A 14,389-nucleotide genomic window follows, 5' to 3' on the forward strand; every position below is an offset into this window, starting at 1 on the left:
TTAAGTTATAATATATATTATGATCAGGCAAGACAAGATATAAGTGCCTTTAAACGGGGTGTGGTAGTAGGTGCCAGGCGCACCGGTTTGTGTCAAGAACTGCAATGCTGCTGGGTTTTTCACGCTCAACAGTTTCCTGTGTGTATCAAGAACGGTCCACCACTCAAAGGACATCCAGTCAACTTGACACAACTGTGGGAAACATTAGAGTCAACATGGACCATCATCCCTCTGGAATGCTTTCGACACCATGTCGAGTTCATGAGGGCAAAAGGGGGTACAACTCAATATTAGGAAGGTGTGCTTAATGTTTGGTATACTCAGTGTATAGATGATCTGGCACATGGACTCATCTTGACATCAGACAACTTTTAACATCTGAACATCTGATTTTGGATTGCAATGTCCAGGGCCATTTCTAGCATTTTTGGTGGGCCCCCCCCCCATCTCGCGGACAAGATATTTTAGCTGCCCCGTCTTGGTGGTGGAGAGAAAAATGTGTGGCTTCAACGTTAATTGCGTGGAGAAAATGTTGCAGTTTTAAAGCACATTTTCTGTAAATCCATTTTTTTTTCATGGGGAAGAGAAAACATTTAGCAGATTTAAAATTAATTTCATGCAATTCTACTCATTCTGCCATGGGGCGGAGAGAACACTGCTGTTTTAAAGCAAATTTCCTGCAATGCTACAAATTTTGCCATGTCTTATGCAATGTTCATATGATATCTGAGTGAGAGTGACTAAATCAATGGGGTACTCCTGGAGGTGTTGGTGCCTAGGTAGCTTGGGTGCCCGGTCAGTAATTCGGCCATGATTATTAAAATGTTTAGAAAGCTGTCAAGACTAATGTTAGCTGACATGGGCTAATTGAGTTAACTTCAGCGACTGACATAACAAGACGAAAACTGTCCTACTATCAATCCTAACTAAACAGTACATTGAGTTGAGGCCAATGACTGTTGAAGTGGCCGTTTATGTCTAGAAACGGCACTGGCAATGTCAATTTTAATGTTATTTCTCCTCAGTTATACTTAACTGCTCCTCAGTTCTACTTTCTAACCAAGTGGGAATGTGGTAATTACCAGTTGCGAAGTCGTAAATACGAGCTGTGTGCTTTCACGTTTTGAACTGGGAAATACCATCAAACATGGTGGTCATTAGAAGGTTTGTAAGTGTTGTGCTCTTTTTTGGCCGACGAAAAGTATATCCAGAGCTGCTTTCACTTTCTAAATCAAAAGGAAGATGAACAGAATCAATAAACTACTGCTGATGACGCCGCCATGCTTAATGTCTTTTTTTGTTGACAAATTACGTCACAGATGTGCATGGGGAGAACGGGGATGATAGATGAGTTTCCCACTTGTAATTATCAATTGAATTGGCGTTCAAGTGGATTTCCCCAGTCATATGCTGTTATTTACAAAGTTACTAGATGATGTGAAGGCAGTTTTATAGAGATGGCAATTTTTTTATGCAGGGGTAGAGATACAGACATGCACCGTAAATGTTGGGCGGATTATTTACTGTAATCCGATTCGATTTTTTTTTTTATAATCCGGGTTGATTACAGTTACTTCATTTAGCTATCCCGAAACATGTAATCCGTTACTACCCAACCTTGCCGCACAGTTATAGCGTCAGGTCCCTAGATGGCGATAAAGACTAAGAAAATACATTTTAGTGAGGTTTGTGGTTTTATTCAAATCGGCCAAAACAAATGTGGGATTTCATTCAAAAATCCACCTAGTGGTGCCGTTTGCAAGTATAAAGTGAGGAGGCAGTGTTTGGGTTTGGGGGCTGGGCTGCCTATGTAATCTGCTAGTCTCTGCCTACTTTCTCGCATCAGCACCACCAAGCTTTGATTGCGTTTTAGCCCGGTCTGCCTGCATCTGCGTTCCTTGCCTCGCGTCTTAGATAGTAGCCTACAAAACAGCAGACGAAGAAACGAAAAAGGATTTATAGAAGTGTGTCCATCGTAAGTAGATGTTTTTATTTGACATATTCTGTTTTTGGACGCTAAGGACGAAGTAGTCTAGGCTAGGTTGCTGCAGGTGTAGCCCTATGAACATAGCCCGATAACATAGTATTTATTTTGATGCCTGCTGCATGGCGTTGGAAAAGGTGATTTTCCACCTTTTTTAAATATATAATATATTAATTTTGATACATTAGATGGGGGAAATGATATCTCAAGTTAGCCTGCACACCCACGTATTTAATTTATCAAATATTTTGAATAATTAAACGGGGTTTCATAGCGTCTTATTACCCTGTTACAATATTTAATGTTATTATGAAGTTAAAGTTGAAATCCAATGTAGGTCATTTAAATGTTTAAATAAACTTGGTTGGATTAAATAACAAACGTATCGATTTGCGTGGTCAGTTGATGTTTTATTGTTTAATAAATGACACACGAACAATGAACTAACATAGTTTTTGTTATATTTACAGCATCTGCTTGAGAAGTGTACTATTTTCTATTAGTAAAGATGGTTAAACTGGGGAGCAATCTAGAAGACAAAGGCGCTAAACCGGTCAGTGTGGAGGATGGCTTCCAAAACGTGCCGCTCATCACCCCTCTGGACGTCGGTAACCTCCAGTATGGAGCCCCAGACAAGGTAAAATGGACTATCTGTCTGCTCTGCTCTCCGACTCACTCCATGATTTATTGCCATTGCCATTACGTAATTGAACAGAAATCCCATCTTTCTGTCATCTCAATTGCCCTCTTGCTTCCTTTGTTTAAAGCACCTATTAAGGAAGCAGGTGTATAACTGGGATGTACATGTTCCATTCAAGGAAGCCAGCAAACATGTAAATCTCTAATTTACTTTGACAAGAGGGTTTATCTTTTGGGTCCAGCACTGACGACTTCTGCTGCTTATTACACAGAATGATGATGCATGAATCACTGAACTGAATGTGATTGATATGATTGATATGAGTAATGATATTTGTAATTGTTTAATAATGCATATAATTGAATCTTACTTTGAAGGGATTTTCAATCATAACAGCTGATCGGCTAGTGTTCTCCATATGAACGCAGCAGTTTTTTTAAACATGTTCATAGGAGTGAAGGACAGGTCCTTTGTTGTGTTGTCACAAGGCATATCTGCTGATGTCATTTCATTCATGTTTTACTTCAGCAGGGAATGCTGATATTAATTTGACATTGAGGATGTAAAGAAATAACTGTCCTCTCTCTGTGATTTATTTGTCAGCTCCCAGCTGATCATGAGGCTGGCTCTTGATTTATTTGATCGACAGCACAGCAGGGCCCGTGGCCCCATGCAGGCCGAGCCCGTCACTCTATAGTAACCATTAGGAGAAGAACCGTGACACTTTTGCAGAGTGGTGCTTCAGCCCTCGTCTTGTATTCTGCTGATGAAGGCACAATCTCCCAGTACACCTGCTAACTGGAGTGGCCTGTCACTCCACACAGACTTGCAGCATTACAAAAGAGCCCTGTGTCATATTTCACTAGGGGGGCAGGGTCACAATAGCAGGTCCAGCCTCTCCTTCCACAACAGTGTTATAAAGGGAGACTCTGGGGAGACGGAGCACCATTCAGAATTTTCAATGCGTTGATTCATGCCTCTCAAGTGTCATATAAGATATACCATTCAGAGGGTCAAAATGGGTCAAGAGCAGTGCTATTGGGCTGTGATTACGGGAACAGCTGCTTTAGAGAACATGTCAAAATGGATAAGTACATAATTGCTGGTTGTTTGGAGATGGAGTTGTTGAAGTGGACTAGGTACCATGCCAATACATTTCCCCAGGGTGGTTGGATAACTAGAAAAAATATGAAGACTCTACTTTGCATACAGCCTTGGAAAATGCAGTTGAGTTATTTATTTTAATGGAAAATTATTGACATTTGAAACAATGCAGTGAAGACTCATTTCATAATGTGTTTACAGTGGTCCTGTGTTTCCTGAACAATGAAAATGACATGAAATTACATGACATGACATCAGAGGGTTTGAATAGTCTTTGTTGTCTCTATGAATAATGGACATCAATGTCTCCAGATTCCCCTCAAAGCGCTGTCATTCTAGTATCTAGTTCGTTCCTGACAGAGATTGAGAGGTGGTCTAGGCAGGCTCTCAGAGCTCTGGAGGGCAGTGGTGTGTGTAGACTAGACACAGTGTAGTCTTGTTGGGCTACAGATGATGCATAGCTCTGGGTACAGTTCACATTCTGCTGCATTCCCTAGATTCCATGTTCACCGTCTGGTTAAAAACCTCCCTAGCCTGAGGTGATGTTACCATGTTTTCTCAGAGATTCGTGGCTGTATGTTATACGGAAATAATGTATTTTTATGGGGTGGATCAGCTTTAACATTGCAGATAGATTGCAGTGTCTATTAATGTAATTGTCTGCATTATTTACAATCCACCATATATATTTTGTTTATAAATATAGATATTATTTTAAATATATTTAATATGTTTTCCTTTATTATTTTCCCCTAACCCTACCACCCCTCCCCTAATTGGAGTAAACTAATGGACAACAACACTTAGGCTTCTACTTCCAGTTTATACATACTAAATAACTGCTGCGGGGAGGACGGCTCATAGTAATGACTCGCTGGAACGGAGCGAATGGAATGGCATCAAACATATGGAAACCATGTGTTTGATGTATTGATACCATTCCACCAATTCCGCTCCAGCCATTACCACGAGCCTGTCCTCCTCAATTACGGTGCCACCAACCTCCTGTGCCATATACATTTCATGGACGCAGTATATTTTACATTAGTTATCTTTTATTTGTCTTTAGTCCCACCCTTCAGCTCCCCTCAACACCTCCCATCTATCTCTGAACATCATTTAATTTATATTTGCCATATATTGCTCAAGTGTTCTGTGATGTTTCACAAAAGTTCTGAACCTTTCTATTCTCATAGTTTTCTACAGATTGTAAATTAAAGATACACATTTTAGGTAAGAGTACTATTATACTATTGATCGATTGACTATGACTTTTCACATCACCCAGCAGTGCTATTCGCAGAGTTAACTCCAGGTAAATGTTGCAATTCTTCAGCCATTGCTGAACCTGGGACCAAAAACAAGCTACATGTGGACAATAGCAAAAAAGAAAATCAAATGATTCTTCCTTTTCGCAGCAAAATGTCACCGTTTATCAGGTGAATATAAAACAATGACTGAAATAGATGGAAGTGAAAGTCAACCATGACACCCTCTATGGATATTATTACAGAGAGTGGCCTAGAGGTCTAAAGGGCATTTACATTGTACCTTCAAACATAACTCAAAACACGGTGGGGTTGAGTCTATTCTGTCATCATGTGTTGGAGGAGTTACCAGGGAGCTACAGCTGTTGATATCCCTCTAAGTCTAACCAGGGCTGCACAGGGCTGCACAGGGCTACACAGGACTGGACAGGACTACACAGAGCTACACAGGGCTAAGCACGGCTGGACAGGACTATACAGGGCTGGACAGGACTACACAGAGCTACACAGGGCTGGAAAGGACTACACAGAGCTACACAGGGCTACACAGGACTGGACAGGACTACACAGAGCTACACAGGGCTAAGCACGGCTGGACAGGACTATACAGGGCTGGACAGGACTACACAGAGTTACACAGGGCTAAGCACGGCTGGACAGGACTATACAGGGCTGGACAGGACTACACAGAGCTACACAGGGCTGGACAGGACTACACAGGGCTGGACAGGACTACACAGGGCTAAGCACGGCTGGACAGGACTATACAGGGCTAAGCACGGCTGGACAGGACTATACAGGGCTAGACATGGCTGGCCTGGACTATACAGGGCTGGACAGGACTACACAGAGCTACACAGGGCTTAGCACGGCTGGACAGGACTATACAGGGCTGGACAGGACTACACAGAGCTACACAGGGCTGGAAAGGACTACACAGAGCTACACAGGGCTACACAGGGCTGGACAGGACTACACAGAGCTACACAGGGCTAAGCACTGCTGGACAGGACTATACAGGGCTGGACAGGACTACACAGAGCTACACAGGGCTGGACAGGACTACACAGGGCTAAGCACGGCTGGACAGGACTATACAGGGCTAGACAGGACTACACAGAGCTACACAGGGCTTAGCACGGCTGGACAGGACTATACAGGGCTGGACAGGACTACACAGAGCTACACAGGGCTGGACAGGACTACACAAAGCTACACAGGGCTGGACAGGACTACACAGGGCTAAGCACGGCTGGACAGGACTATACAGGGCTAGACAGGACTACACAGGGCTGGACAGGACTACACAGAGCTACACAGGGCTTAGCACGACTACACAGGGCTGGACAGGGCTAGACATGGCTAGACAGGATTGGCCAGGGCTACACAGAGCTAGACAGGGCATCACAGGGCTACACAGGGCTAGACAGGGCTGGACAGGGCTACACAGAGCTAGACAGGGCTACATAGGGCTAGCCAGGGCTACACAGGGCTGGACAGGGCTACACAGGGCTAGACAGGGCTACACAGGGCTAGACAGGGCTACACAGGGCTAGACAGGGCTAGACAGGGCTGGACAGGGCTGGACAGGGCTACACAGGGCTGGACAGGGCTACACAGGGCTGGACAGGGCTACACAGGGCTAGACAGGGCTACACAGGGCTAGACAGGTCTAGACAGGGCTGGACAGGGCTACACAGGGCTGGACAGGGCTGGACAGGGCTGGACAGGGCTACACAGGGCTAGACAGGGGAACAAACAGGCCAGGGAAACAAAATTCTCTGTGGGTCAGTGCTGAGAGGAATTAGACCTGATCCCATCTGGATGGCCAGTGACGTGCCTGCAGGCCGCAGGGTCTCCAATATCTTGATTGGGTGGGAAACCAGCAGAGTAACTGAGCTGTGGAGTGTAATGAAGGGTGGTACATGCAGCACTTTGAATCAATCGTTTTCATAAGAATTCAGGCCCCAGGCCAAGCCTTTGATTGCACTTCTTTGAGAAAAAGCTGCTGTTTTACAGGGTGAGCTGGATGACCCATCACTTGGCCCAAACATCTAAGAGCTTGTTGGTTATTGGATGAGGGATGCCATGTTGTGACTGTGCAAGTGGGTCATCTAATACTCACCTGGAGTTTCCTCTCAGAATAACTGCAGTGTTTCTTAGAAAAGTGTACACACCAAAGCATAAAGGAGAATCTAGCAGAATATGTAAAGACCATATTTGGGGACTTTTTTTTTGTTATCTTGCTAGTCTTATTATCTTGGTAGGTTTATTATTTTGAGTTTCTTTGGAGTTTCACCTCCTTATTCCTTGTAGCAGTGATGCAGTCATTCATGTGCATTATTCAGACAGGAAGTCATTGGGTGTGTCCCAAATGGTAGCCTATTCCCTATTTGGTTCACTACTTTGACTAGGACCCTATCCCTAAAAGTAGTGCACTAAATAGGGAATAGGGTGCCATTTGGGACGTATCCATATAATGACATAAAATGTGATCCTGTTCTAGGATTAGACAACAATCTCTCTGTAATCTTATTATCAGCCTTTTGATGTACAGTGGGGCAAAAAAAGTATTTAGTCAGCCACCAATTGTGCAAGTTCTCCCACTTAAAAAGATGAGAAAGACCTGTAATTTTCATCATAGGTACACTTCAACTATGACAGACAAAATGAGAAAGAAAAATCCAGAAATCACATTGTAGGGATTTTTAATGAATTTATTTGCAAATTATGGTGGAAAATAAGTATTTGGTCACCTACAAGCAAGCAAGATTTCTGGCTCTCACAGACCTGTAACTTCTTCTTTAAGAGGCTCCTCTGTCCTCCACTCGTTACCTGTATTAATGGCACCTGTTTGAACTTGTTATCAGTTTAAAAGACACCTGTCCACAACCTCAAACAGTCACACTCCAAACTCCACTATGGCCAAGACCAAAGAGCGGTCCAAGGACACCAGAAACAAAATTGTAGACCTGCACCAGGCTGGGAAGACTGAATCTGCAATAGGTAAGCAGAAGAAAGAAGAAATTTGAAGAAATCAACTGTGGGAGCAATTATTAGGAAATGGAAGACATACAAGACCACTGATAATCTCCCTCGATCTGGGGCTCCACGCAAGATCTCACCCCGTGGGGTGAAAAGGATCACAAGAACGGTGAGCAAAAATCCCAGAACCACACGGGGGGACCTAGTGAATGACCTGCAGAGAGCTGGGACCAAAGTAACAAAGCCTACCATCAGTAACACATTATGCCGCCAGGGACTCAAATCCTGCAGTGCCAGACGTGTCCCCCTGCTTAAGCCAGTACATGTCCAGGCCCGTCTGAAGTTTGCTAGAGAGCATTTGGATGATCCAGAAGAAGATTGGGAGAATGTCATATGGTCAGATGAAACCAAAATATAACTTTTTGGTAAAAACTCAACTCGTCGTGTTTGGAGGACAAAGAATACTGAGTTGCATCCAAAGAACACCATACCTACTGTGAAGCATGGGGTTGGAAACATCATGCTTTGGGGCTGTTTTTCTGCAAAGGGAACGGGACGACTGATTCGTGTAAAGGAAAGAATGAATGGGGCCATGTATCGTGAGATTTTGAGTGAAAACCTCCTTCCATCAGCAAGGGCATTGAAGATGAAACGTGGCTGGGTCTTTCAGCATGACAATGATCCCAAACACACCGCCCGGGCAACGAAGGAGTGGCTTTGTAAGAAGCATTTCAAGGTCCTGGAGTGGCCTAGCCAGTCTCCAGATCTCAACCCTATAGAAAATCTTTGGAGAGAGTTGAAAGTCCTTGTTGCCCAGCAACATCCTCAAAGCATCACTGCTCTAGAGGAGATCTGCATGGAGGAATGGGCCAAAATACCAGCAACAGTGTGTGAAAACCTTGTGAAGACTTACAGAAACGTTTGACCTGTGTCATTGCCAACAAAGGGTATATAACAAAGTATTGAGATAAACTTTTGTTATGACCAAATACTTATTTTCCACCATAATTTGCAAGTACATTCATAAAAAATCCTACAATGTGATTTCTGGATTTTTTTTCCTAATTTTGTCTGTCATAGTTGAAGTGTACTATGATGGAAATTACAGGCCTCTCTCATCTTTTTAAGTGGGAGAACTTGCACAATTGGTGGCTGACTAAATACTTTTTTCCCCAATGTAGGTAAATTATAATGCAAATACATTCCGTTTGATTATCTGACTCAGTGGAGCTCCTAGGATGACCTACTGTACCTGGGGAACTGCATGTCCTCACCCAAGGGTAGCCTACATATTGCTTTTTCCCCATGAATGAGAAATGAAATGCCAGTGGTAATGATAACAGTGTCTCTAAAAAAAGACAGAGAGGCATGGGGTGCAGACAGCCTGGTATTTCAGGGGGGAAATGAAATGTCAACATGATGGGGGAAGAAGTTAGAGAGGCTGTAATTGCAGAGTTCAGGGCAAGTAGCTGAGTCTCTTGGAGACTTCAGGACAATATAATGCCGTTAATTCCAGGTTGTGCTGTGGAGAGAGGAGGTACCAACGGTTTGTGGAAGGTACAATTATTTGGTCCTATTATTGGAAGCGCTAGCGCCATTCAGTTCCTGTAATTTGTCAAGTTAGAGAGGTCCAGGGGAAGAGTGTCTGCAGATGGATATCTGAGAGGAACAGTACAGTCACAGTGGCCTGTACCAGTGATAAGGAACCAGCAGTACAGTCACAGTGGCCTGTACCAGTGATAAGGAACCAGCAGTACAGTCACAGTGGCCTGTACCAGTGATAAGGAACCAGCAGTACAGTCACAGTGGCCTGTACCAGTGATAAGGAACCAGCAGTACAGTCACAGTGGCCTGTACCAGTGATAAGGAACCAGCAGTACAGACACAGTGGCCTGTACCAGTGATAAGGAACCAGCAGTACAGTCACAGTGGCCTGTACCAGTGATAAGGAACCAGCAGTACAGTCACAGTGGCCTGTACCAGTGATAAGGAACCAGCAGTACAATGTGCTGAATTCATCAGTCATTTACTGCAGAGTATACTTTCTGATGAAATCTTCAATGTGACTTTCATACAAGCAGCACAATGAGGCTCACCTGGATGTTTTTACATTTTTAATTGATCCTTTATTTGACTAGGCAAGTCAGTTAAGAAGGTTGTGATACAGCCCGGGATCGAACCAGGGTCTGTAGTGACGCCTCTAGCAGTGAGATGCAGTGCCTTAAACCGCTGCGCCACTCGGGAGCACTCAGGATGTAATCACGTGCACATTTTTATCTCTCTCTCCCCCTCTGTGTTTTGACTGCTATTCTGAGCCAATTTCAGTGAAGAATGGCAGAGTGACATTACTGGGACAGGCCTCTGCTTACCCAACTCTCTGTTCCTCTACATCGTGTTAAAAGAGAGTGGATTGGTTCTGATTGGGGTGCATCATACAGGCCAGTGCCTAAAATAGCCAACCCCTGACAGTTGCTTGGCAGAGACAGAGGTTAGAGTTTTTATGTTTCTCTCTCTGCCCTTGAATAGATAACACAGTGATGACATAACACGGTGATGACGTAAGAGTAAGACTGTGCGGTATGATGGCTCTGTCTATCTGAAGTCCAGCTAACCCCTAAGGGACATTTTTTTGCTGTGTCACTGTAACTGACTGTGTTTTGCCCTCTCATTTCTCTGTAGGTGGTGGTGAAGACACGGACTGAGTACCAGACGGACCAGAAGAAATCCAAGATGAAGGTGCCCAAGGTGGAGGAGTTTACCATCAGCTTCACTGATGGAGTGTCAGAGAGACTCAAGGTACTCTGAAAGTTAATTTCTTAATTCACTGAGACAGACCAACTCTTCCCTCAGCGCTAAGATGCTACGTTGGTACGTTGCTGCCCGCTAGCGTTGTTAATATTAGAATTCCGCTCCTTTCAGCACATATAGTGTTCCTGAGGAGTTATCTTTGGGAATGTATCGACTTCACGGATGCAGATGTAAGTTCCTTAGGATTCCTTAGGAGCTGTACAGGGAACACAATGGTAATTGGGTTGTCATGGTAGCCAGATCTCACGCATAAGCTCATGAGAATCTCTGTACTACTTGAGCTAGCAAGCTGAAATGTCCGTGTGAATATAACAGTGTGTGATCCACAGTACCTGAGACATACTGGATGTTTCTTCTAGATTTATTACACATTATTAACATACAAAGTAGATACCCAGGTTGAAATTGAAATGGACCAGCAGTTTCTTATAGAGCAGCTCTGTCACTAACAGTGAGAGGAGACCCAGACCGTAGAGTGAAATGGATTGACCTCATCCATAGTTAACACATGCTCTGCTTTCATTAGCCTCAATAGCAGTGGTCATTGTTCCCTCGGCACATCAAATCAATGGGCTGCAATGTCTTATACAGTCCTGAGAGTGAGGTCTAGGGCTGGGAATTGCCAGGGACCTCACAATATGATATTATCAATATACTTAGGTGCCCATACTATACAGAGGGGCAAAAAAGTATTTAGTCAGCCACCAATTGTGCAAGTTCTCCCACTTAAAAAGATGAGAGGCCTGTAATTTTCATCATAGGTACACTTCAACTATGACAGACAAAATGAGAAAAAAAATCCAGAAAATCACATTGTAGGATTTTTAATGAATTTATTAGCAAATTATGGTGGAAAATAAGTATTTGGTCACCTACAAACAAGCAAGATTTCTGGCTTTCACAGACCTGTAACTTCTTCTTTAAGAGGCTCCTCTGTCCTCCACTCGTTACCTGTATTAATGGCACCTGTTTGAACTTGTTATCAGTATAAAAGACACCTGTCCATAACCTCAAACAGTCACACTCCAAACTCCACTATGGCCAAGACCAAAGAGCGGTCCAAGGACACCAGAAACAAAATTGTAGACCTGCACCAGGCTGGGAAGACTGAATCTGCAAAAGGTAAGCAGCTTGGTTTGAAGAAATCAACTGTGGGAGCAATTATTAGGAAATGGAAGACATACAAGACCACTGATAATCTCCCTCGATCTGGGGCTCCACGCAAGATCTCACCCCGTGGGGTCAAAATGATCACAAGAACGGTGAGCAAAAATCCCAGAACCACACGGGGGGACATAGTGAATGACCTTCAGAGAGCTGGGACCAAAGTAACAAAGCCTACCATCAGTAACACACTACGCCGCCAGGGACTCAGATCCTGCAGTGCCAGACGTGTCCCCCTGCTTAAGCCAGTACATGTCCAGGCCCGTCTGAAGTTTGCTAGAGAGCATTTGGATGATCCAGAAGAAGATTGGGAGAATGTCATATGGTCAGATGAAACCAAGCCCTTGCTGTTTTTCTGCAAAGGGACCAGGACGACTGATCCGTGTAAAGGAAAGAATGAATGGGGACATGTATCGTGAGATTTTGAGTGAAAACCTCCTTCCATCAGCAAGGGCATTGAAGATGAAACGTGGCTGGGTCTTTCAGCATGACAATGATCCCAAACACACAGCCTGGGCAATGAAGGAGTGGCTTCGTAAGAAGCATTTGAAGGTCCTGAGGTGGCCTAGCCAGTCTCCAGATCTCAACCCCATAGAAAATCTTTGGAGGGAGTTGAAAGTCCGTGTTGCCCAGCAACAGCCCCAAAACATCACTGCTCTAGAGGAGATCTGCATGGAGGCATGGGCCAAAATACCAGCAACAGTGTGTGAAAACCTTGTGAAGACTTACAGAAAACATTTGACCTCTGTCATTACCAACAAAGGGTATATAACAAAGTATTGAGATACACTTTTGTTATTGACCAAATAGCTATTTTCCACCATAATATGCAAATAAATTCATTAAAAATCCTACAATGTGATTTTCTGGATTTTTTTTCTCATTTTGTCTGTCATAGTTTAAGTGTACCTATGATGAAAATGACAGGCCTCTCTCATCTTTTTAAGTAGGAGAACTTGCACAATTGGTGGCTGACTAAATACTTTTTTGCCCCACTATATGTATTGCAATTCCCAGGATTCCACAGGTATTGCGATTCTATGCTGTGATTTTGTTGAGATTTAAATGTTACAAACATATTCACCATATGTTCCGTGTGGCTCAATTGGTAGAGCATGGCGTTTGCAACACCAGGCTTGTGAGTTTGATTCCCATGGGGGACAAGTACGAAAATGTATGCTCTCACTACTGTAAGTCACTCTGGATAAGAGCATCAGCTAAATGTAATATTGCTCACTATATGTCTTCTGCAGAAAGAGAAGAGAGAAAATTAGTTTTGGTCAGTCATGGAAATAAAAGTATTTAAAACATGTTGGCTCACTATTTAAAATGAAGATGGAGAACAAGCTATAGGATGAAAAATACAGGTACAGACGACTAGTGCTAGCTAACGCTATCTAGCAAAAAAACACAACCAAAATATATATTTTTGCAAATCAATACTTGGAGTCAAAATATCAACATAATATCTTCAGAAATAATATTGCGATATGTAACTGTATCGATCCCCCCCCCCCCCCATCACTTGTTTAGAGCTATTACCATTTTAGGTGCTGTTGAATTTTGATGGAAGAGAGGGTTCTGCAGAGTGTTTGACTATAATTATTGTGAGATGGAGTCTGGCAGTGAGGAAGGAGAGCAGAGAGAGGGGAAGTTTGGCTTTGCCGTTAAAGGTCATTTGAGGAGCCGGCAGAGGAAGAGAGAGACAATGAAATATTCAACACAAACAGAGGCTGTGAAGCTTGTCTGAGTGGGGTTGTGACTGACTGAGAGGAGGATCTCTTCTGCCTTGCTCCCTTTGTGGCAGAGTGGAGAGGCTTCATCGACCATGCCTGGCCTTCCCTCCCACAGCTGGGAGATGAGACGGAGATATTTGACCTGGAAACAAGGAGGGCCTTCTCTTGCAGACTGCACAGCGCAATGCGCTATCAACTTCTGTTTGGTGGAGGGGAATTCAAATGAGGGACTTTCTTATAACTCAGTCTGATTTGTGTGCCGTAGGATCTTTTTTTTTTTTTTGGGGGGGGGGGGGGGGGGGGGGGGGGCTGGCTGCCTTGCGTGACTGATTGAGCTGAATGAGCAGTGGTGTATTCTGACTATCCTCCCAGCCTAGCGCTGACTGGGGAGAAAGAGACGGATCTGTGTAGGAAGCTCTCACATCGTCTCTCCATAGCAGATTGTGTTGATGGATGAAGCGCTCAGAGTCTCACCTCCCTGCGATTGCTCCCAGTTGAGTTGAGCATGGCCAAATTCCCCATAGTTACTTTATCCGGGAAAAGGGGGAGGATCGTCTTCCTTCATTAAACACAAAACAAAAGAAGACGGAGGTCTCTTGGTATCTGATGCAGCAAAGCGTAACATATTAACATATCATGTCGGAATAAAAGGGGGAATTAGGAGGACTCAATTAAAGTGGGGAGGTGGATGGAGGGACGG

General features: G+C 43.8%; 1 protein-coding gene across 1 annotated transcript in view; it reads left to right on the plus strand.

Moving 5' to 3' along the window:
- The first annotated feature begins 1,795 nt into the window (after positions 1–1,795).
- Positions 1,796–14,389, plus strand: part of LOC110533341 (neuronal vesicle trafficking-associated protein 2) — a 50,835-nt gene continuing 38,241 nt past the window's right edge. The window contains exons 1-3 of the mRNA XM_036989699.1: positions 1,796–1,975; positions 2,455–2,621; positions 10,661–10,777. Coding sequence (XP_036845594.1) covers positions 2,493–2,621; positions 10,661–10,777 — 246 coding nt within the window. The 5' untranslated portion in view covers positions 1,796–1,975; positions 2,455–2,492. The remainder of the gene's footprint in view (positions 1,976–2,454; positions 2,622–10,660; positions 10,778–14,389) is intronic.

Source organism: Oncorhynchus mykiss, chromosome 10, assembly GCF_013265735.2.
Source record: "Oncorhynchus mykiss isolate Arlee chromosome 10, USDA_OmykA_1.1, whole genome shotgun sequence".
Classification (NCBI taxonomy): domain Eukaryota; kingdom Metazoa; phylum Chordata; class Actinopteri; order Salmoniformes; family Salmonidae; genus Oncorhynchus; species Oncorhynchus mykiss.